A 26,315-nucleotide genomic window follows, 5' to 3' on the forward strand; every position below is an offset into this window, starting at 1 on the left:
TCAAGTATAGAAAACAAGTTTTATTTTTCTTAGTTTCTTTTTTACAAATCTGTGCACATTATTCTACATTTTAAATTTATATATGTTTTTTGTTTAACTTTATTACATTGAAGTCAAAAGTGGCAATCGTCTTTTCGGACAGCTTAACGTGAGTTTAATGACTGAACGAGGCAAAGAGTAGGCATTTGATATTCTGAGAGGCATAAATTCTTTTTTAACGACAACATTGCTGCCCAAAAATCTCTCTAGGCTCCAATTATATTCATCGCGTGGTCCCAAAGCGGTCTCGTCTAAAGACGCCTGCTAAATTTTGACAGAAAAGTTGACTTTTCAACGCCACTGTTGCTGAGGATAGGGATAAGGATAAGGGTAATTGTGCATCTGTGTAGGTGGGGGTTGAGATTGAGGTTGCTGCTGTGGCTGAGCTGGGTAACCTGTAAAAAAAATTATGTTACACTTGTGTAAAAATGTCAAAATATCAACTTATCTTCTGTACATACCTTGAGGGTATGGCATCACCGGTTGGGAATAAGGATTGTAGGCCATCGGCATCTGTACGGTTGGCATCGGATAAGTATAGGCACTGTACGGATATGGAGTGGACTGAACTGGATAAGGAGGATTTATCCCTGGTGTGGCCGTAGTGGGTGCAGAAGCATGAGAGTCGTAAGCGGATCGGTTAGAAGTTGGTGGTGGTGGCCTGGGTGGAGGATTCTGTTTATCTAAAATAAAAAAAAAAAAAAATTAGCCTTTTCCAGACCCGAACAAAACATTCCATACATACAATGCATCATTATATTTCAAACGAACATCATACAAAAAAACTGGAGGAATGTACTTCATCCAACATAACCTTAATTGTTCCAGTTAATCACGTTCATACTTGTTCAAATGTTTTCGACCCAACTCTGGGTCATCTTCAGGAAATCGTTGTAATAAAATAAACCAACGTGCGGTCAGAATAATGGAAACACTAGGCTTATCCCTCAAATTAGACCAAAAGAGCAACTCATCAGCACACTTTCTCGACTTGCAACTTCAATTATACAATAATGGGATTGGGTTTAGGGTCTTCTACAAAAATTGCTACATACCGTTATTCATCCCCGCCAACTTGGAAGATCCCTATACCTACAAGATTGTGGCGTTCCGGGCCTTAACTAATCATGCATTCACGCACAATTTGAAGTATGAGGACACCTTAATTGAACTCAGACATATACAAGAAATGGCAACACTACATGGGTACAGCAAGAACCTAATGTATAACATCGCACGCACTTACACATGGGAACAGGAACAACAGGCACATAGACGTAATGGGGTCGGGCGATAACAACCTAATGAGTAAAGTTGTAACGTACAACAGCCACCTTGATGGAATCTATAGAGAAATTTCAAACATCACAAAAAACAGGATGGCATATATTAGGCCACCATCGGTATATGACCTACTCTGCAATGAAAAGGACCCAATAGACTTGAATTGCGCACCGGGAGTATATGAGATCCCTATGTGGGATAGCAGGTTCAATAATAACATGGTTTGTGTTGGCTCCACCAAATGCTCCCTGCAACAACGGTTGAAAGAACACAAGTATGACATAGACAAACGGAAACATACCACCGCCCTGGCGCGTGTAGCTTCTGAACCTGGAATCACTGCAGATCTAAAAAATGCCCATCTCATAAGACTCGCCCACCGCAAGGACCAGCTCAGAATAATGGAAACACTAAAAATTTACAAAGCTGGATTAAAAAACATGTGCATTAACTATAAAGATGCAGCTAGCATATCACAAGCGTAGAAATACTGTTATGAGGGGGAAAACACCCGGTAATTGAGTCGTAAGACATTAATTTAACAATTATGCAGCAAATTTACACCAAGATCTTCTCACGCGCCATATTGTCATCATAGCACGAGAGAATCGTTCCATTAGCAAGCTTAACCGTTTGATAGTAATTTGAATCGGACTGGATTCGATTTGAACGTTCCAATTCCGCACGTTAATTTATTTTATTACAACAATTTCCTGAAGATGACCCAGAGTTGGGTCGAAAATGTTTGAACAAGTATGAACGTGATTAACTGGAACAATTAAGGTTATGTTAGATGAAGCATCATTATATGTATGGAATGTTCTGTTTTATTTTTTAAATATTATTTATCTGGTTTGATGTACAAAATAGCTCGCATGCCTAATGAATGCTCTTTAAAGTGGTTGTAAACATTTGTGCATTCATTAAACTTTATATGCTGAAGTATAAGACGTGAAATGTTTTTAATCAACAGTTCCAGCATTTGAATGTTTACATTATATAAACCAGACTTAAAATCAATTTGAAATAAAAACCAAGTTTCATTCGAATTTACTACCACTCTGGGGATCCAAGATTGAATCTGTGCAAGCAACCAAAGAATTTTTTACGAGTGGTCTATCCTAAATATGTTGGATGCTGTCCACCGGTACTCGGCTATCCCCATTATGAGTATGATTAGTGTGTAGTGAAAATGGGATAGAGAATAAAAACAGTAAGTAATATTTACATATATGTATATTATGTACGTATAAATAACCTGACAGATTAGTAAAAGGAAACAAACAATCTGCCTGACTTTCATTGTGCTATATTAAGACTAATTAATAATTCAAATTGCCTTGTTTTGGATTATTAGTTAGTATTAATATAGCCAGCAGATCATTTGATGTATTTTCTCTTTTAAAAAGTTGTCTTGTTTAATACAGGAAATCCTCGTTACTTTGAAATTCAAAAGACAAGACAATCGCAACTTTGAATCACCAGTTTCGAATTATCCGAAATTTATGTATTTCTGCACAATGCCTAATGTCGTGTAACCAATGCAAGTTTTTAAGCAAATGAAATACAGAATGCTATTTTTGTTAATTACAGTAATAATAATATAACTGTGAAGGTAAACCGCACATATCTGATGACAAGCTCACAGGTTACTACATAGGTTTTATAAAAAAAAATAAAGGAGATTCCTTAAAATGTAGCACAAAAAGTAGTAAGTTGCCCAAATCTAGTAGCCTAGAGCCCTACAAATATCTCAATCTGCTACTTATAGTCCAATCTCGCAATCCCGAAAACCAGCCATATTTTATAAGAAAAAACAAGGGTATTCCGCAAGTAAGGCAACACCCAAAAATCTGTTACTGTAAAAGCAAAGCCATATTGACCAGTTTAGAATTGTTCTTGGTCTATCGTTCTCTTAAAGTACAGAGGCACTGCGATATAAATGAACGAGTTAACGTAAACGCATCACAGTTAGAACGAAATTTTCATTTCAAATTACGAAGTAGCCATAGTTCAAACTAACTGAATTCCTTAACCCTCTCAGATAGATATACTATTTCTAATGATAAAAATACACGAATAAAAGTCACAGAACATAATATATACAGATGAGTTCAAACGGCATACACCATTCATGATACAGTCAACATCATTCCTATGCATTTGTTTGTTTGTAAGAAATTACAATATACATACGTGCTTTTTCTATTAGACATTTTAATGTTCGATTTAATCTTAAATATTTGTTACAATAAAGATCAGAACGAACCATTTGATCGTCCGTATCAGATTTGCAAATGGCTCCTATCCTCAGTAATGACTACTTACCTCTTTTAAGATACTTTGTGAATGACGTCTCATCAATTATGATATTTTAAAAAGTCTTGTAAATACTATGATATCTAATAACTCTCTTAATGTACTGGAAAAGTTGGCAGAGTTTTGGCTCCTAATAAAATTAGTAAATAATAAAAACTCCAAAGTTATCGGGTGACTGTTAAAATATTTACTTCTACATATTTCATCAAATAAAAGGATTATAGAATTCTTCACAGTGGACAGTCAATGCAAAAAGATTTCATATCATTATAATTTAATTTTATCCTCTTTTTCTAATGAAAAAATGGGTTTCTTTTTGCCAATTTCTTTCAAAATTCAATGTAACTATTAATATACCAGTATCAATTTCGGGCAGTTTCCATCCTATGCCTAATACTGCGTTCGCACACAATACAGGACTCACTTTGATCTCGATTGTAACTGTCGCTAGTCGAATGTCTAGATGTTCACACAGGCAGTCTGCTTGAGAAGAACCCAGCTATTGCAAGCGATGATAAAACTGACATAACTATGCTGTAAGTCACAAGTGGATGACGACTGAAGTTGAATGCACGAGATAAGGAGAAAATTTTGAGGGTTACAAGCAACGGTGTGACATCAGTATTAAAAACTGAACAAATTTCACTTAACAGTTTATCCTTGTACTGTTCAAAGAGTAATAAAACCATCAGAATGACTTGAAAGAAGACTGCTCTTAACTAAAGAACATGAAACTGCAAGATTGACTTATGCACAAGATCACATATCTTGGGATACAGACTAGCAACAGGCAATTTTTTCTAATAAAAAGTTTAATCTGGACTGTCTGGATGATATGTCTGAAATCATGATGATAATACTTCATATAGTAAAGTATTATCATCATGATTTGTGCAAAGAATAGATGATTTTATCTTGACAACAGACGTGTGATGATTCCATTATGGTATAGGGTGCCATTTTTTGCAAGAGAAAATGAACTATTGCAATCACAAATGAATAGATGGATTCAAAAAGGCATCAAAAGCTGATTGAAAATACAGGAGATCCCCTACTTACAAAACGTTAAAGTTATGAACAATTTGACCGTATGTCTGAAATTTAATTTCATACTGATTCTGAACTTCTCTCACTGGTTGTGTAGTATTATCGAAGTCAGTCTTTAGCCAGTGATAGATAATAAATTTTTAATAAATAATTAATATGGCTTTACAGTAATACCTTGATTTTCATTGACTTCGGTTATCGTCAGTTTTTTTCGCAAAAAATTTCTCTCTGTTTTCGTCGGCGTGCCCGAGGGACTTTGCTGCTAATTTTTTGAAAACAAAGGGCGACCCACGCATTTTCCAACTCAGCGTAGTGTTATTTCTCATTCTGTGAGCATTACCCCATGATGGCCTACCACTGGCCAATGTTTCCATTCCCTGAACACTGGGAGTTCAATCGCAAATTCGCACTTCACCAGACAGGCTGGTCACGTGGAGTTTTCCATGTTTTCTCCACATCTGTAACACCTGAATAGGAGTCAGTTACCCTTAAACGGACCTCCCGGAAGGCATTATTCCTTGCAATACAACCATCATAAATGCATGCAACTACTATTACATGACAATTATGTCACACTTTACCACGGGGTGATATACAATGGACATGAGCTCCTAGCCCATATCATCATTTTTAACTTAAGAGCAAATTCTGACATTCCATTGCCGACGGTGAGGTGGCATTGAAGTTGTTAATGTTGGATGTGTTCATTGCTACTGTTTGCAATTTTTATAAACATTTATAATTAGTGCTAAACTATCTGACATGTTAAAATGCATCTAAGATGATTTTGACAGAAAATAATGGGATGCTGACATTGGTAGCACTTAGTTTGTTTATGATTTGGTTCGAATGAGTCACAGATTGACTTTTAGAACCACTGGAACTATCAATATCCACTACATAGACTTTAATTCCAAATGTAAATTTATTTTGCATAAATTATATTTGATTTAAACCATCAGAACCTTGATAAGAAGGGAACTTACTCTGATCTACCGTACTCTTATGATATTCCGGCAATGAGGGAGTCGGATGCGCAGCCTGATTGGCAATGTTTCTCTGTAGTTCACGACACAGGTCCTCTTTTTCCGTATTGCGGGCAAACGTGAAATCATTTATTTGGTTTTGGAATTTAATTAATATGTAAGTGAGGTCTTCATAAAACTGAAAATAATAATAGATTTCTTTAGAGAGAGTTAAGACTAAATAAAACGTAATTAATAGTTCCTTTTAAAATAAAACCTTTGTTCCTTCTTCCAGGTTGCTAGTCAATTCCATGAAAGCATCATAGGCAGAGGCCAGCTCACTAAGTTTGGCATCACGTTGAGAAGTGCCTCTATCACCACTTCGAGAATTACAAAATTCGGTGTTTGCTTCCTATGAGAAAACAAGTACGAAATTTTTGTTGTGTAACTATGTAAAAAAATATAGTTATTTTTATTTTTCGCTGTGGAGAGCAACTGCATGAAGGCATCGACAAATTTTAGTGCTGTGTCCACCAATAAAACCCAAAAAAACATAATAAAAATTTTTGTTTCAATGGTTGTATGATTACAAATTTGAATTGCTTGATATTGGTGTCTTTGCGAGTTTGCAACCTAGCAAACAAAGCATCGATCATGTGAAACAACATACAGTAGAACCTTACTTAACGAGCAAACTAAACTGTAAAAATTTGAGTCGCTTAGCGAGTGAAGAGGAGAGGGAAAGTCCCGGATTGTGGCATGCTCAGTTAGTCTGTGTTTAGCACTCGTTCTGCTAGCATCTTAGTGTCGCTTGTGTTCACACATATTACGTATAAACATTGACAATTATAGCCCGTTATATAACAAACACACTGCACGATATGCCAAATTGTTGGACTATGTAAAAGCTATAATTAAATATTAAAAAGTAATTTGACTAAAGATATCTGATAAACACACCAAACGATATGCCAAATTCTTGGCATATCGTTTGGTGTGTTTATCAGATATATTATCCGTGATTCTTTTTGTTTTCTGCAAATCAAATTCCATTCCAGGTTGGTTCATTCTGCACTAGAAGAAAGGAGGTTGATGATTCATGCTCCTTAACAATGTATATTGTATAACAGTCTTTGAATAAACGTTATACATAAAATATTTGAGTATTTTTCCAGCGTGTAATGCATTATTATTGTATTTTAAATTAATTTAGATGGGAAAATTTGTTTCGCTTAACGAGTAAGTTTCTGAAACGAATTATGCTCGTTTAGCAAGGTTCCACTGTAATGCATATCTTACTAATGCCCTGTTTGTGAAAAATGAGAGGAAGTAGTCAGCCTACTGGTAGGTGGGCATTTGAACTGCCACCAGAGAACATTGTTTCAAGCCTAAAGAAAAACCATAAGGAGTTCCTTTCAAGATTTGACAAATGCATGCACAATTTTGTTACAACTTAATGCATCCAAGTAAGCCTACTTTATAAATAAGATGGCAGTGTGCAGAGCGGAAAAATTCTGTTCTTAACATTTTCCACTACAACAAAATTCAAAATATGCCCAGTAAAAATGACAAAAATAATTAAACTATTGCCTATTCTAATATTCTTTTCAAAAATTTAGTCTAATTCTCTTTTGAATGCAGATTTATTTAAATAATTTCCAATCAACAAAGCATTATTATAAATAAAACTCACAAACCTTATTGTGCTTTGCATTTACTTGTGAAAACCATTATGCTACTTTGTTACACCTCCCGCTTTCAATTAGATGGAAAGATGATGTTCCCTCAAAAAAAGAGGAGCACTTACAGGTAGCCCATTGTTGAGGGACCTGGCTGACATTGTAGTAAGTCTCTTGGAAGCCAAAATCATCCCCAAATTCCTTTCCTATAATAAAATCTATACATGCATCATCTGGAAAACTAAGCAAGACATTGATGAATTTATCAACTGCATAAACAACAATCCACATGGTCTCATGACTGAATTAAAACAAATGAATAACAAGGAAGCTAATTTTCTAGACACCAGCACCTGACCTTTAATGATAGTAGATATGATACTAAAATATACAGTAAACCAAACTTTATTCCAATATACATCCCAGCCAACTCTAATGACCCATACAACTATAGAATAGCATCCATTAGAGGACTTGCTAGGAAAGTCCATAAGAATTGCAACAGAAAGCAAGACAAGGAGATGGAACGAATAGTGGTAACTGCTCAGACACATGGCCATAGTAAAATCATAGCATTCTTTCTAAAAGACACTGAATTCATTCAAATTTTGTACCTTAATATTTTCAATGAAAAATCTAAAAAGATGCCCAAGCTGTCTCTAACTACAAGCCAAAATTGAAATAAATATAACAAATAACTTTGTAATGTAAAGTGTAAGCCAATAAACTTGCCTGTATTTGTGCAGTAAGTGTTTCCTGCTTGGCAATGCTGTCTCGAACCTGTTTCTGAAGGGGACCAAACACTTCTCCCAGAGTTTCGACGGATAAATTAAGTTCATTAATAGCACCATCTTCGCTGAGAGCACTCATAAATTTGGATTCTAATTGTTTCAAATACAATTTATATTCACATTACTCTTTCGTATAATAGATTCTATTAATTTAGAGATAAAAAAAAATTACTCATGTCAGTAGTTGCACTTTTTTAATTCGGATTCTAATACTTCTCTTTCGGAACGAAGTGCATCCACTTGATTCATTAACTGCTTCAGACGATCCACCGCAGAACTGTTAGACGAATGAACGGGACTACTCGAAGGAATGGCAGCTTGGATTTCTTCCTGTAAAATTAACAATAAAATGTAATTATTTCTATAACAACTTTTATGTGTTTCCTTTCCTTTAATATATAAAAATCAATCTACATCAGTTCTGCAGAGAAGTTCGATATTGCTTTTGTGTTTGCCAAATTTTTCCTGAACGACTTGATCTGCCGAAACTGCCTTGTCGAGAATGCTCCTGTATTTGTTACAGCTGGCACGTAGGGGCTCGTTTAATTTGCCGGATCTTGTCCGAGTCCACTTCTCTTTAAACTGCGACAAAAGCTGCTCGTCCGACTGCTGTTCTTCATTTAACATTCTCTCGGCCTAATAATACATTTATAATTATCTTTCTTATACTATATTAAAGTTATGAGTAAATAATTTAAATTAGAGTATTACAATGATATAATTAAGAATTAAATTCTTGTAAAATCAGAAATATAGGACCTGACAGTTTTAAGTATTATTGGCAGACAAAAGACTAGATCAAAAGCAGTACTCGCTGGTGGTGGTACCTTATAACTTGGGTGGGGATTAAATGGCATGGAAAGACAGATCTAATATTTATTGAAAGTCGAAACAACTCTCAAACTTACGGACAGATCTTTGAATTCCTGCAGGATAATGCAAACTTCCGTGTATCAAAATCAACAGTATCTTTTTTTCAGAGCAAAAATGTCAGACTTTTGAACTGTTCACCCCTCAGTGCAATTTAAATCCAATTGAAAATCTTTGGGTTGACTTGGTTTTCCGAATGTATAGCAGTGGAAAGCAATATAAGACCGTCACTGAACTACAAGTTGCTTTCATTGAGGCATGAAAAAATATTCCACAAGAATGACTGCAATCTTTGATTAATTCGATGTCTAATCGTATTTTTCAGCTTGTTTCCGAAAATGGTAGCAAAATCATATCTTTAAGTTAAAATTAGCAGACAAGTCAAGATGTTCTATTAACGTCGGACATTCTATTTTTACTAATAGTATCTATCACTTTTATTTATTAATCATTTTTCTCCAAACTTGTGCAATAATTGTTGATATCTTACTATAAAATGTACTAGAAAAATTTCATCAAAGTTACTTGAAAATAATAGAAAGTTTCTCGGCAATCACTATTACTGTTGGAAGGACTAATCTCTAGTATATGTAAACTTTAATACAGTAAAAAATAAAGAATTTTCATTTAATATCAATGATAAAAGCTCTAACATATATTATCTAGGAGTCTTAGGAACACGTTTGGTAATGCTCTACAACTTCCACTTTTTCCGTTACATCATCAAATAGACTTTCTTTGCTGCTGGTAGAAGTCATATTTACGACACTATATACATAAAGTATCGAGATAAATGTTAAGTAACTCTTAATAATGCTTTCTGCAAAATTATTAATTTTGAATTGCACACCCCTCTACCTTTCCACCATTTTTACCACCCTAAAATATGGAAAAAGTGGAACCACTCTTCTCCAAACACATCTACCAGCATTATCGAACATGTTAGTGGATCAGAAGGATAGAGAAGTCATTTCTTTCATGAAAGGAAACTGTTCTAAGATAAGATTACAAAAAAAGGGGGGTTAAGGGAGAAGAGAAGATCGCTTTTTCTGAAAGGCTCAAGACAAAGTTATACAGTTTTAAACATTTAAAACTGTATAATAAAGTAAACTCAATGCACATTTACATACTAACCTCGTCTAAAATTTGCTTATTTCTTTCCAGTAAAGCAGGTAGTTCGTTAATTAACCTCTGTATGAACTCGATACCTCCCTTCATCCTTATGGTACTGGCTTTGTCTTTAATAGACTGAGGTAGCGAATCCCCGGAAATATCTTCAATGGCGGCCGGTAAATTTAACGAAGCGAGAATACTGAAATTATATTATATAAAACAAAGTTTTCATACGGTTAAATATTATATTGATGAAAAGAAAATTATAAATTTAATAAAAAGACCTCTTTTACACCCATGATGGATTGCAAAAAACATGACTCTTCTAGACGCTTATTGCGGTTCCCATATATTTAGACAAGTTCTTTTTATAAGCTTTTATATACAATAATTTCTAAATTTGTTTAAAATATACACAGGGATTATAATTATTATTATACAGAGGGATTTTAAACCTAACATGCAACTTAGCTTTCAATTTCCTGTTTCAAAATTCATAAAGTTGAAGGAGTTAAGTGATTGTTTACCTAATCAGTCAAAGTACCAGTAATATTTACTATACAACAGCAATTATTGCAGTATTTTAACTGTATACAGTATAATATAGAAGACGTGACTCATATTTCCGATTGTCACGATAGGAATTATACATTGCCTAAATTCGGCCACCCATTTTATATGATAAAGTAGTTTCTCTAACTATTGATATACATTCTCAAAACATTTTATTTTCATACAGTTTGTAAAGAATTTTATGCTTTAGCTATCTCTAAAAAGTAATTTATAATATAGATGAGTCGTATTTGCGGTCCAAAAAAACAAATGGCCAATAGTCAACGACGTACATTGTGTATCAATAACAAACGTTCTGCTATATTGCTGAATTCTTACATTAGATTAAAAATATCTCTCCAGAAAAATAAAATTATTAATGTTTTCAGGATGTTCTGTTAGAATATTCATATATTAGAAAACAAACTTACAGAGTAATATAAAAATATAAACTTAATATTTACCCATTCAACATTTGCGTTTGCTCTCTAAGACTTCCAATTTCATTATTAACAATTTCGGTTTTTCGAACGTCGAACGTCTGAAGAGCCTGTTGGACTCTTACCGGTAACAGATTAGAAAACAAATCTAGAAACAAAGAAGAAAACCATAACAAATTTGATTCACTAATTTTTGCTTCCTTTCTGTATTAATTAATTTACCCTGATAATTTGAGCTCAGATGTTCGGGTAAAGGTAACGGTTTGGCCAAAGCGGCCTTCCCTATCGGCGCCAAACTCTTTACGTCGGGTACACGTTCGTGGTAAATGAAATCGTTATCCTTCTTTGTTTCGTCGTATAGCCGATTGATCTGACCCACGTAATCTTTGTAACTGAAATTAATTCCTGCTCGATTCTCAGCTGCTTTCATTAGGTCTTGAGCATGCTATTTTAAACATCAAAAATTTAATAAACACTAAGCTAAGAATTGTTATATATCTATATTAAAAATATTTACACTTAGTCTAGCAATTTGTTCTCCAATATCAGATTTTTGTTTGCACACCAAAGCTTGATGATATTCGGCAATTGCGTGAAAGGCAGCTTGTTTTCCGGCTATTAATGGTATATAATCCTAGAACAGATGTAAAATAGATTTTAATTAATGACTCGAAACCGTGTTGTGCTTGATTCTTGTTGACTACAAACACAATATAGTGCTTTCGACGATCACTTGGCTTTTCTTCTCCCTGTTATTTAGTTAATGGTCGAAAGCACTATATTGTGTTTGTAGTCAAATAAAAAAGATTTGTAATAGAATGTTGTTCACTTACAAACAGATTAAATGTGTACAAAAGCTAGCATTAATTAATATATTATTAAATAACTGTGTAAAGAATGTATAAGATTAACATATGTATAAGCCTACTTGAGTTTGCCTCTCTCTTCCTATGACAAAGAATTTATTGTAAATGATAGTTTAAAGCCTCAAAACATTTCTAAAACTTGAGAAATTCTTTACTTAAACTAACATAGACGTTTACCTTAAATTATTATTATATATATCCGGTGACATGGTTAGTATATCATACTTTTATCTCCCTAAACTTGATTATAGTGCACACAAATTCATGCACGTGTACTTTAATATTGTGCTAAGTAACATTTTTCTTGTTGTAATTAAATTAATCATAATAGTATCTTAATGAAAAAGTAAATATTTAAATATATACCTTTTCCCATGTTACTTTTAATGTATCTTTTTGCATTTGTCTCAGAGCATCAGCATATAACTCTTCACATTGAGAAGCAACTTTGGCAATTACGGCATCTTTCATTTTATCTGTAACAAATTTTTCCGTAAATTTGCACATTTTCGCTGCTGTATTTATTTTATAGTGCAGAAAAAAAAATGAAGGAAAGAAAAAATACCTGCAGTAGCTTTGAGGAAGAAACTTTCTTGGGCCTGGGCAAGCATTATGGCTGCCAGAGCACTCAGAGTGTCCGGTTGAAGATCTGGCGTTGGTTCTTGCTGAATGCAGACGGACACGTTGTTTTTCAAGTAATTAAATATTCCACCAGCAAGCTGCAATTTGAGTAGGGTCGGACTTAATAACGTGTCTAACAAGTCTGAAATACAAACCAAAGTGTATTTTGCGTAATTACCTGATAATACTTGGCAGCAGATTTCAGAGCAGTGTCGTTCTTAGAGTCGGTGCAGAGGCTAGTTGCCAACTGACTCTGCATGGCGGCAATGTTAAAAAGAATACAAATTCTTTCGTATGTTAAAGTGGACAAGGCTGGAAAATAGAAGAGAAAATAATCACGACTGAAAACAAAAATTCTAACTATTTACTATAAAAAAAGAAAAAAAAAAAAATCAGAAAAAAATGTATTGTAAATTCTAATAGTTAACAGCAGACATATTGTTTTACTTCAGTTAAATTTCTTTGTTCTGTTTGAAATGATAGTGCCATTGTGGTCTTAATAAATAAAAGAATTTGGGCCACTTATGTTTATCATCGTTTTCAAGAACTTTTTGTATATTTTCTTCATTTTATCTAATTGTAGTATGCAAGCTATGGAATAAAACATCATTAAAATTACATATTTGTGTATGTAAGATACTCACTTAGGCTGGTTGACCCACCAAACAAAGTTCCCTTATCGAACGCATCTTTCCATTTAAATGGGACCTGTAAAAAGTTAAATTTATCCAATTAGATAGGCAATAATTTAACTATACAATTACATTAATTTGAGCTTAATTAAACAATTAAAATCTGATAATTTGACAGACAAAGTACCTTTTACAAACATTAGAAATTTAAGTTAATTTGGCATTATAAAAAGATGCGCCAATGCCAGATTACAAGTTCTGTTTTTCGGCAATAATATCTTGTGTAGTCCTTATTTTCATAAGTAATGCTGTGATATTACACATTCCACCAAAACATACAACAACACACTTTCTATATCATGCAGAAAGTCTTTATACACCCAAGTAACTGACGAATGCAGATAGCTACGGTTACAAATGACGTATAGTTACAATAAAGTGATTATGTTCTAAACAACCAGATGGCTTGCGGCACCCTTGTGATACCGTCGGAAGTTGGTGCTTCCATCTTGGAAACGGTGCAAAACACAGGAAAAAAGTCCATTATAAAGTTAGAGCAAAATCGATTTAGTATGAAGAGTACACCAGAGCTAAAATGGTTCAACGAACTTCAGAACGAAGTTTCGCTTGATTGCAACAAGAGCAATTTGGGAGACGACGATCATATATCTGAAAGTGACTGCGATACAGCCTCAGAAAAAGGCAGATAATAACAATATAATAATATCCGGAGGAAGACAAATATAATGGCAAAAGAGGAAACCGCCCGCAAATATTAGAACACTGTCTTGTTTTTGTTACGATGCACGAGATTTGACAACATTCACGACACAGATGACATGAAAATTATTGACAAATTAGCTCCGATTGGGAAATACAATCTAGTTTATTTGTTTAATATTTAAAAATAAGTTTCATTTTTACAGTCTGTATTTAAATAAAATAGTAATCTCACTGATTATAAGTTTATATTATATACAGTCGCACACAAAAACAGAAAAAAGTGTGTAAATTTCCAGTAGAATTAATAAATTTTTTGACTTTACACATTACCAGTTTCCTTGACATTTTCTGGTTTTGCAGGCTCGTTCAGCGAGGGGGAACACGATTAAATAAATAGTTTAAAATCACTGAAAGTAAATGAAATCCCGGCATTTTTTCTGATAAAACGCACCAAGATTGTATAAAGCACAAAGAAAAAAAGATCAGATTAACCGAAGTAGAACAAAACAGCGAAACATCGTCATAAAACCATTAACACGTAATGAAAGTGGAGGAAAACCAGTCTTTGTTATCATGCTACAATGACCTTGAGAATATTTAATTGTAATTGATGTAAATGTCAATTTTTCCACCTTACTGTAATGCATTATAATGATACCCTTTAGTTATTATAAATAATAATAAATTATATTTACAAATTACTAGTGTTTAGCATGGCTCTGACTAATCATTAGAGGCACTGTAGTGAGTGTCAAATAGTGAAATAAAGAATGATAGTTTCAATACTTCAATTATATTTTGACTGTAAAACATTCAATTCACAAAAGCATGTAACTTCACAACGCACTGTTTTTTCATACCAATATTTTATGTATGACAAAAAATAAGAATTCTGCATACAATGAATGCTAATCTTATTCTTTGACATTAGTTTTATTTACCTCCTGTTTCATTACAAACCAACAATAAGTTGTTGGATGCGGTAAGCTTCAAGGAGGATGGCAAGCCAGTCTGCTCGCAATCTCTATTTACATATGGAGCATACATCCTATTCCTAAGATCATTTCCATAGCTAAACGAATGACTAACAAAACTGGAACTTCCAAATGGAAGGAGTCCAGTCTGTCCCATAACATCGGTTTCAATACTATGCAAATTCTCTCTGGTCACAGCAAATTCAATGACTATTTGGCAAGATTTGGTTTAATCAATGCGATATTTAGCACTTGTAATGCTATTCATCAATCCAATACATAGTCCGCAACTCTCCTGTATATTCTTACAAAAGACCGATCTTGCAGTCAAAAACTGTGGGTAGCTTGGCCTTGCAATCTATGAAACTTACAAGGAGAACATTACTACACACAAGTCAAGTAATGCTTAGTACTAACATTTATTTGATAGTTAAACACATGCTATTTACCTAAGATATTTCTCTACGATTAATATTTATATTTTTCCGTAAAGTAAAACACAGACTATTTGACAAGCAGAGTTAAACTGTAATGCTGATTAGCAGTGTGAGAATCCGTTGGGTCAAAACTAGGGTTCAAATCGCCTTTTAGCAGCTTCGGGACAGTTAGGCCCGCTTGCATTGTCACTGGACAGCTTTATAAGTTTAAATTGTCACAAGATCGCAAGCTCCATTGTGATGTCAGCTCCCGACACCAGGCAAGAATGTTCGATCAAGTCTTGCCTCGCAATTATAACTAATTCTCCATTTACATCCATGTGGGATGATTCAATATTTCAAGTGGAGGTGTCTGTCTAACATTCGAGCGAGCAGAGTCGGTGAGAGAGAGAGAGATTTTACATTTGTATAAGCATAATACCTCTTTCTATTTGACGGATCTTTCAGTGATGAATGTCGACGAGAGGGTCGTGGTCTGGAGACGGACGTGAGTTGGGAGAGGCCGACTAATGGGGCTTGGCCTACTAGCTTCTAGGAGAGTCTGTCCTGAGATTCGGATCTCTGCTCCTTTTATTTCGTCATGCCCACCAATCAATGTTTATGTTATTCTCATGTGACAGGATGCTAACGACTCGATTTAACAAATGTTTGTCAAAAATATGCAATAACATCTCGTCCCAGAGAGTCGATAGTTGAAAAGGAAGGTTTATTTCCCTTTTCTCATCCTTTCCCACAAAATTACAAAAATGTGGCATTTTAACACAGTAATAATGTTTTGATTTAATTCCCAATGACCCTTTTTAAGAAAAAGCTTTCACTCAATGCCTGCAGATTCTCACGGCAGTGACATCAGTGTGTTACTGTGAAACATGCTATCATCAAGCAGTGCAACTGCTAGTAAACACTACCTTTTTTCTTTACGTCACTAAAAAAATCACTGCCTTATTCATTTGAATTAATAAAACTATAAATTATTATAAAAATTTTATTACATGCAAAGTATTCTAAGTATATTTTAAATTGCTAAATTTAATATGTCTATAAACGTTACATTACCATTATACAGATATGATTTATAAATAATCTGCTATCAAAGTCAACTTACAAGATGAATCATTATAAAAATGTTTATTAAAATATAAAAATGTTCTTTATCAAAGAACAATGGAAAAAATATTCTCAAATGAATTTAATGTTAATAGTTTCATTAAATGTACAAATAAACATCTTACTCTCCTCCTCTTGTTGTGTCAAGAACACCTTACACACAATGACAATGTTTGACCTTTGATATGAAGATTACTTAAGTATTTTACTACATATCTACAAGAAGTCTCCATAAAAAGGTTGAATGCTATCATTGTTTATAAGTGTGCTTTTGAAACGAGAAGAAGAACGTGAAGAAAACAACCTTCGTTCTCTTTTCACCCCTCTCATCGTAATCTTTTCCTCTTTTGCAGAAATTAGGAAAGCATTTACAATGAAGGAAACACCTAACCATCACTGACAATACCGATTCTTATCAAATTAAGGATGCTACATAATCAGGGATCCAGACAGTACTCAGACTGGAAATGATAAGGAATTCCACTTGGTCTGATGACTCCTGGGCTGTACAAAATCTGCACTAAAAGAAGGACAAATAATGACAAAGGAGTGTTAGCAGGAGATATTAATGATAATCACTCGCATTAGGTCCACAAATAAATCTAAAAATGACACTTATTTTTTTGGATACTGGACAAAAGATACTGCAATGAAAACAAAATCTAATACAAGTTTTAGTATTCTCCCTATATAAAGTAACTGTTTACTGATATATTCTTATTGTTTTTCGTCCGAATTTTCCTTCTCGTCATGTTTTATAAACACGAGCAAGATAATTTCAGAAGAAAAACTGGTATCTTCAATCACTTTTGTACTTTGCTCGTTAATGCTCTTTCTATTCTCAACCTCTAATTTTAAAAGTAAAGTCACAAACAATTCCTACTGGTAACACTCCTCGCTACTACTCAAATTTCTTCAACGTTCAAAGCCCGTAGAACAATTGCATACAATCTAAATATATGTAATATTAGGAACGGTTTATGTTTAACTGACTAATCTGAAGAAACAATGTAAATAGACATGCCTAAACATTTATTAAAACAGAATATAAACCAATACAGATTTGCTAGTTACTTATTTAAATTTCTTCCTGCATTGGGAGATTTCGATATACAAGTTCATTTTCAGTGTGTTTCCACCAATTATCGGATAATATTTAATGCAATTTTTTCAGCTTAAAGCCAGTTTTGGAAATATATTAATCTATATATATAAAAACGAATGTATGTCTGTGTCTGTGTGTGTGTGTGTGTGTGTGTGTGTGTGTGTGTGTGTGTTTGTCCTTCATGCATTACCACACCATTTATCCGATTGCCATGAAACTTTGGGAAGTTGTTTAATACATTCCCACGAAGGTTTGTGGCATATGTGAAGATCACCATTTCCCCCCTTTCAAAAATATATTTATATATGGATTAAGGCTTTTATGTCCAACAGATGGCGCTAACTTCAGACGACCTAAGTTTGCTTTTCTGTGAGAATGGACCTAAGCAGATCATTTTCTACCTATCTATATAAATAAAATACAACGTTTGTTTGTTCCTACCGATTCCTTTGAAATTTTGACACAACGTTGCATTCGAATATGCACGTGTTTTTATATAATATACATGTCGAAATTCTCCCTACGTGGGGAGATGGACGGGATTAAGGCTTACCGTGAAGAACTCGGCTTCTATTTATACTATTTTACATGCAGTTTTTTTGCATTTTTAATTGCGTTTTAATAGGTGATGTCAACAGAATATACACTAAAAAGGGATTTTTCGATATTTCCCAGTGGGGAAAGGGACAGGATTAAGGCTTACCGTGAATAACTCGGCTTCTATTTATACTATTCTACATGCGGTTTTTTGCGTTTTTAATTGCATTTTAATAGGTGACGTCAACAGAATATACACTAAAAAGGGATTTTTTGAAATTCCCCCCACGGGGGAAGTGTTACACATTTATAATAGATACATTTAGAGCCACAACAACGCGTGGCCGGGTCAGCTAGTATCTAATAAAGTTACAACAGTAAAAGCCTTCATTTATCCTCAACTTGGTATAAACAGAAATTTTACATTTAATGAGGTGTCTTATCCCTCTATCCAGAACCCATTTGTCATCCTAAGTCGTGGCCACACCTTGCACTTTCCAGCTGCACGGGCAAGTGCAACTTCAATAGCTGTTCTGTTAACTAGTAAACCCCCCTTCAAAAACTGGTGCGACTGCAACTAGAAACGAAAAGTTTGTTCTGCTCGCGCCCATTGCAAACGTGCATCCAATCGGCAAATGCCTTTGTGCCTTGTCATATGACGACAACTTTAAAAGTAGTTATCGTCGCGGCAAAAAGTGAAAATACCGACCGGTACAGCATTAGAATCGAGGTGGATCGAGCTTATTTGCTCATAGATGCCCGTGGAGTTTTAATTCTTCGTTCTATTGAAGAAAAGAGAAAAGAGCACAGGCATGGCGTGAGATAAGCGAAAGTCTTGCCACTGATTGCATGTATCATTTTTAGATTTTTGGATACAAAATGTCGACTGTTTTTAGTTTAGTAATGACATTAATATTTTAAATATGGCTAAAGAACTAAGTAGAAAGTACTACCGTTTGCCAACAATACTCGTTCACATTAAAGAAAAAATATAGCAGACAAAAGGAGGTTGGTTTATTATAAGGTTCCAAGTTGCAATGCAAACGAACAATGTAACCATGACAAGACGCATGTGCAACAAGCACGAGTACACAAGATAGTAATATAATGAGCTATTTCAAAACATACTGAAGATAAAATTAACCAAGAAAAGGAAAAACTACATAATATAATTCACAGAAGATAAATAAGGAAGGTAAAATTACAAAAACATTTCCTCGCAACTAATTTCAAATATAAACAGTAACGTAAAAAAAAAACTTGAACGTTAACAATGATCAAGCAGGAGGAAAATGGAGGAAATGGATAATTTTGGCAATTATCCAGCCAGTCTTCTATACACACGCATAAACACAGTCGTATCAATAACGCACAATCCGTCAACCGGTAATATCGGATTAGCTCGTCCATTACAATAATTGTAATCAAAAACAAGCTTATTTTTTACAAATTTTTTCAAAATAACTATGTTCCATTCAGTTAGATATAATACTAGATAACTGCTATGTACTGTAGGCTGGTTCAGTAGTTATGTAAATGATTTAACTGACTAATTTTCATAACGAATTTTAATTAACGATATAATTTGCATATTCTAAATTAAAACTACTTTATTACTGAAAACACCAGTACTTAGAGCTAATTAAATTACAGAATTATCTTGTTTGGAAGAATTTAAAAGTAAAACAGTTATTAAAGTTCCAAGATTTATTGGAAACTTGTCAAATTCTGCAATAATTTTCAAGGATCTTAACCTAGAGAAAAACCTCCATTAAAACATGAGAGCAAACCTTACTAGACATTAATGTTTTAAAACTCCATTCACGCTATAGACATTAAGGAGACTTGTTTTCTTTCTACCAAGGCCAACAATAGAGACTAGAAGGTGAGAAATGAGACCTGACACAATAAAAACTTCTGAATATCGCAGCCAAATTGAATAATCGGGTACCTTACAGTAGTGGACAGATGCCCTTATCACTTCAGCTTATCTATATAATTGTAAAGGAGGTACAAATGCTGTAAATATTTTGGTTTCGGACTTTCCGCCTGCAACGTCTTGTATAATGTTTTGCGTGTTATATTTTGTTTTCTTAATAATAACAAGTTAAAGTCTCAAATGTGAAGTTCTATGAAGACAGTTTCTCTCTGTTGTTTTCTTACATTCCCTAATGAGAATTTACAATCATCTTTCTATTGATCCGAGGCAAGTAATTGTTTTCAATAGTAAGTTCCTTTTAATCCATACATAGTCGGCACAACCACATTTGCCTGTTGGATTAGTTCATCTTAAAGTGCTATAAGGGAGCCTGATAAGACAATACATTTTTGTTTTTTTTTTCTTGATTTGTAATCAGGAATTTTCTATAAATATAAATATTTGTTACAAGATGATAATGCAGTTGTAATTAATTAAATTAACTACACACACTTGACTCCTTTTCAAGAGAAAATGAAGCCCAAGGGAGTATGTGTGTATTCACAAACAATTCTCTCACCCCTTAAAAATGCAAAAATGAACCAACCAAGAGCCGACTCAAATTGTGCCGACTATACTGTGTTAATTTACTTTAAAACAGTTAAACTGCTTTACTTTCAAAGCATACAGCTTCGAATGCTATGAAAATTGTTCTGTATATACACGTATCTACAGTAAAACCTCTCAATGTTGAATTCAAAAAGAACAAAAAATGGTAAGAATTCTACGTAAGGACGTATGCAAACGTACGAAATTTTTAATTCAGACACAAAGTACAAAGCAGTAGAATAACAGAGTATGATATACTTACATCCCCGACATTTACTTCAATTACGAGGGCTCCGCAAAGAGAGCTTTCTTTGCTTAAGAGTTCCGCTTTACCGAGAAGTTTGGAAAATGCCGCATTGCCCGGTAAAGCAGCAGCTTTAATATAGCCAAATAAACAAGCCAATAACGTAGCCAATTTATTTTGAGGATTGCTTATCTGATTGTATTAAAGCTACTTTACTGGGCAAGAAGCAGAAAGGACAATTGCAAACTTAACAGATTGGTTGGCATCTGCCACAATCAACTTAAGGAGGGATTCTGGATTAGAGGTTTTACTGTATTAAAATTACATTTTTACTGTAAAAAATAAAATAAAATAACAACAACATTTACCTGTACTTCGTGAGGAGGACACTTTACTTCTAATGATGTCAACTGATCATAATATCTGAAAGAAATTTTTAAAATTGTTTCTTAAAATAGATTTATACATAAAAACAATTTGAGAGCTAGGCCTAACTAAAAAATCATCATAAGATCGAGAAATAGCAGATTAAATAAAAATTTATGTTAAAAATTGCCATTTAAATACTTTATTATGAAATTTAAGACTATCCTGAATTGCAAAAAGCTTTAAGAAGTTCACGTTTTAACAATAATCAATAATCAAACTTCGGAACTTACGCGTTCGAACATTAACCTAGCATCAACGAATACAAATGTATCTTCTCCTTAAATGTTAACTGCCATACCTTTTGATATTTGGGAGTTACTTAATGTATGATTTTGCATTGAAAATCACCATCAATAAATTATGCAAGCCTCAAACTCAAATTCATGCATACTCATTACTATTTACAGGAAAAAATATGCTAGGTGGTGTTATATTAATATTTTCAGCTTTTTAAATCTATTAATATACCTACTTTATTAGATTTGGCAGAAAAAAATCATTAGAAACGATCCACTGCAAGACGCGAATTACTATTTAAAATTATAACCATTTTTACCTTTAAAAGGTCAAAAGTCAAAACAACACATCTTTTAGGTTCATTAATATTTCAAGCTTCAAATTTCTTTATATATATATATATATATATAAAATAGGACCGGAGATGTAAAGTGGAGTGTCCTTTCTATGTTGTGCCATATTACTGTTTGACATGCTCTGGTTTAGCACCATACTTGATTCGGTGCTATTTTGGAGAGCAAAAACAACTTTTAATTAAAGTTTACATTATTTAAATGCTTAAGGCTACCTCCTTTTTTTAAGTCTGGGTAACCGATAAGATACGACAATTCGAAACTGCGGCGATACGTTGAACCACACAAACCGTAAATTGCAACTTGCTTACGATTTTCTGTTCTTGAGGAAGGCCAGTTATGGCCGAAAACATTATAATAATAGCATTATTTTGGCATATCGTTTCTTTTTTTTTTATTGTTCTATCTAATGAAACAGGTTTTATGGTGTTTTGATTTGTAATATCCCGATTTCAGGCAAATTATATTTTATTCTTGTTTCCAAATTCCAAAATCTTACTTGTCTGAGATATAAAATGAGTCTATCAATGAATAAAAATTTATCAACTGATCAATTTTATCATTAAAATACAGAGGATACTCAAAAGGAAATATGATTGTGTACACTCATTCCTCCAACTTATTGATAAAGCCAATGTGTGAATCAGAAGTTCCCTGGCCTAAGTCAAAATTCATAGCAGAAAACATTAATAAGACTAAGTGAAGCTTTCATACCAGTATTGGGTCCATACCATTTATTCCACATTATCAGATGGCTGAAGTTAATACATACTTTTGTTTTTACTATTCGTAGCATTTCCAATCAGATAACAAAACAAAAATTGAAAGTAAACTTTTAAAATGTATTTAAATTTGAAATAAAATTATATAAAATTTGTAGCCAAGTCAAATAAAATTCCTTTCAAAATATGCAATTCCAGATTAGTATAATATTGACACATTAAATTTTTGGTTAATGTTACCTATGGTTTCAAGATGGCAGCTCGTCTGATTCCAGCAAGGAAATAGTGGGGATGCACGTTCTAACCTAACCTAACCTAACCTATTCTAATAAATTACCATAATTATTACCAACAAAATTATTAGTATAGGTTAGGTTAGGTTAGGTTAGTACGTGCATCCCCACCGCTTCCCTTCTTCTATTTGCTGGAATCAGAGATGAGCCGCCATCTTGGAACCATAGGTAACATTAACAAAATTTTTAAATTTAAATTACAGTTTCTACTGAAAATAGGTTATCATTCTCTACCCCAAGGGGCAACATATCAAGTTAAGCTAGTTGGTTCCCTCCATTTTCTTCGAATATTCCATAGCAGTCTTCAAGACGTCCTGCCAGCTTTTCTCTATTCTTTTAATATCATCCTTCTCGCGTTCTTAGCATTCCACAGTAAAAATGATAAGTTCTTTTCTTCTGTTGATAATAATATAAAGGTTACAAAAACAACTTGTTTTCCATTAAAATTATCAACTACAGTGTGTCCCAAACATTTCTATACATATAAAGGTGAAATGTAACTTTATTCACAAAACATTAAAATGTCAGCATTAAGATTTGTGTCAGTGGATTAATGGAGTAAGACAACGGAACACGTGGGTGATCCGCCAATGGGGTGGACTTCCTACGTGGAAACTGGATTCTGTTTAGGTGTTAGATATGTGAAGAAAACCCAGAACACTATGGTGGCCAGCCCATTGGTCAGGCATGAACCAATGAGCATCTACCAGTGTTAAATGGTTTTATTTATTCGGCCACTGGTGGGCTTGATTTGTGTCACTGTATGGAGACTCTATAATTGTAGAGTACCTACACTATGGAATGTGTATTATAAATAAAGGAATCTCTAAGGTGTATATTCTCTATTGTTTATACATGTAACTTCCTTAAAGGAAGATTTCAAAATGCTATATTATGTAAAGGTAAAAAAAAAATCACTGAAGTAAATAATCGTCTCTTATTCTCTGTTTATTAGTATCATTTGCACAACCAGCTAATACAGAGACAGTGTTTTGTTTCAGTATTTTCACAGTGTCTTGTTTTTGTGTGTCATAATGTTAACAGAAAGAATTCGTCGAGTCATTTAGTGTATTGGCCGACAAAATTGATTGTCGGTAGCACATTTCAGCTGTAAGAAAACATACTGCAGATGTGTTTTTGTAGTCATAATATAACCAAACATTCGTTGTTCAACTAAGTTAAAAGCGATGATAAAATGAAATCCATTTTCTGTTAGCACTTTGGTTAAAAAAGAAAAAGCAACAGCTGTTAGCAATCAAAACACCACCTTGCATTAAGTCAACGAAACCAGAAGGCACAGTACATTTCTATATTTAACGGTCAACTTAATGCTGAAGTAAATGACATTTCTAAATAGACCATAGAGTACTCTACCGAGGTGTGTGGCGTCGGCATTGATTCGCCATCGAGCTAGACAATCGTAACGGCCAAAAAGACCGACAAGAGTTCGGGTAACCGACGAGGCATCTCCCGCAAAACACAAGTTAGGAACAACTGGTTCACTCTTGCTATGGATGCTGTAATAGTGAAAGGAACCTATATGGTAAAACATGTGATCACACAATTACGCAAGTATTTCTTTTCTCTACAAATTGTGATGTCTGATTGTTTAGCAAACTCACTGAAGACATAGTATTTGTCAGTGTTTAGCTTCATGTTTTATACAAAACAATACAAAGAGGTAACACCAGTAGCATTGTCCTTAAAGCGTTTCATTCGGCAAACCAAGGGTTTTGTCATCCACGCAAACAATTCCGAATTACATACCCAAGTGTAATTTTAAGTCACACAAACCCAACCAAAACAGTACACACATACGCAATAGCTCTTAAAGAACAAAACATTGAAGGAAAATAAGACTTTACATCAAATCTAATCTCCAACAAACCTCAAATGTTAATTTCGAATCTGAAGATAATCAAGATAAGGATATTTACCCAACATTTTCCCCGCTACACGACTGGCAACGGCCGAACGAAACAATGGAATTTCGTCACTTCGACGCTTACGACGACAAAAAATTCGTTTTAATTTACCCAAATAATTCGTTCGACGTTGGTAAACATCGACACTGAAAACGTCCTCCCCGGTCATGTGACCGGGCCGAAATGTGCCGATTTCACATCCACGCCGCATTTTTCCCTCCTAAAGTCGCGCGAGCCGAACGATTCGAATGAGTTAATTAATTAAAACGGGAGGAAACTTACCGACACATCGTATCTAACGATCCTTCGTGTTTGTCTAGTGTCCTCCATGTCGAGTTCATACGAAGCTTTTCCAACTCGTTCAATGCATCCGTGCAGTCTACGGGTTCGTCGGCCGTACTACAGTAAGTAGATATTAAGTTTTTAAGCGGTTTGACTAAATCGACTTCGTTAGTCTTCTTGAACGGGATGGAGATAAACGTCGCCATTGCCGTGAATCACGATACTGTAATACAGCTGACGTCACACATGGGTATATATACCGTTGTTAGACGTGACGTTGATTCATCTATGTAAATTTTTAACTTATTTTTTATTTTCCGAAATTGTATTCATAATTATTTATTTACAATTTCCGATTAATTAAATGAGTCTTTTGTTTTTTGCAGTGTTTTTGATATCGATGCCGGTTGCGCCTAAATCGGAAGCGACGAGATGGGCGCCATCTGCTGCATTTTTAAAAAATTTTATTATTATTATTATTATTGAAGAAATTATTTTGAGCCTGTTGCGTTATTATTATTAATGTCTGAAATTTTATTGATAAAACTTCTATACACACATATCCACATTAAAAAAATAAATTTTTAATCCCCCCCCCCAGGTTCACTAGGAATGTTCTTCCATCCCTATCCTGAGTGTGCCAAGCTCACAATGGGTCAGCCACGTGTTTAGGAATGGCCAAACATATCTGCATCATCTAACCGAGAAAATTTCTGAACGAACCCGGACTCGAACCCGATTCCTCCGGAGAGGTGACTCTTGCCGTCGATGGAAGCTGTTTGGATGAATCGACAACATGCCGTCGTGGACGGCTCGTTGTCGATTCATCCAAACAGCTTGGGCATGTATCGTAATTAAATCTATACGTCGGTCAAAATTTGGTGCATAGATTCCAATATGCTCGAGATATTTTCATGATCTCGGCATGGGATTTTTCCCCGAGCCCAGAGGAAACTTAGGGGTCCTACAACGGTTCCTAACCTTATAAATTAATGTCAATTTTACTAAAGAAAATCCTAAGCATTTTTGTTCAAAGACAAGATGGGAAAGGGGATCCGTTCTACCTTTCGTATAGTCTTATACCTGTAGCCGAGACTTTATACGGGCACTCCGATCAAATATATAATAAATTGGAAATTAAAATTGGCAAGCCGTCGTAGAGAGGAAACAATTCGGGTACTAAGTAAACTTGAACGTAACTC

At 34.1% G+C, this 26,315-nt stretch overlaps 1 protein-coding gene across 1 annotated transcript; it reads right to left on the bottom strand.

Annotated features, from left to right (window-relative positions):
- On the bottom strand, positions 1-25,348 carry ALiX (programmed cell death 6-interacting protein-like protein AliX). The gene is given in 18 exon segments (XM_067277504.1): positions 1-434; positions 501-722; positions 5,676-5,853; positions 5,932-6,066; positions 8,066-8,214; positions 8,297-8,303; positions 8,305-8,454; positions 8,539-8,760; positions 10,129-10,306; positions 11,124-11,247; positions 11,322-11,544; positions 11,617-11,733; positions 12,332-12,441; positions 12,531-12,684; positions 12,765-12,898; positions 13,231-13,294; positions 21,241-21,295; positions 25,114-25,348. Coding segments are annotated over 18 exon segments (2,532 nt in total). The 5' UTR covers positions 25,320-25,348; the 3' UTR covers positions 1-330.
- Positions 25,349-26,315: the final 967 nt, after the last annotated feature.

This window comes from Centruroides vittatus, unplaced genomic scaffold (genome assembly GCF_030686945.1).
Source record: "Centruroides vittatus isolate TY-2023 unplaced genomic scaffold, ASM3068694v2 contig_748, whole genome shotgun sequence".
Lineage (NCBI taxonomy): Eukaryota > Metazoa > Arthropoda > Arachnida > Scorpiones > Buthidae > Centruroides > Centruroides vittatus.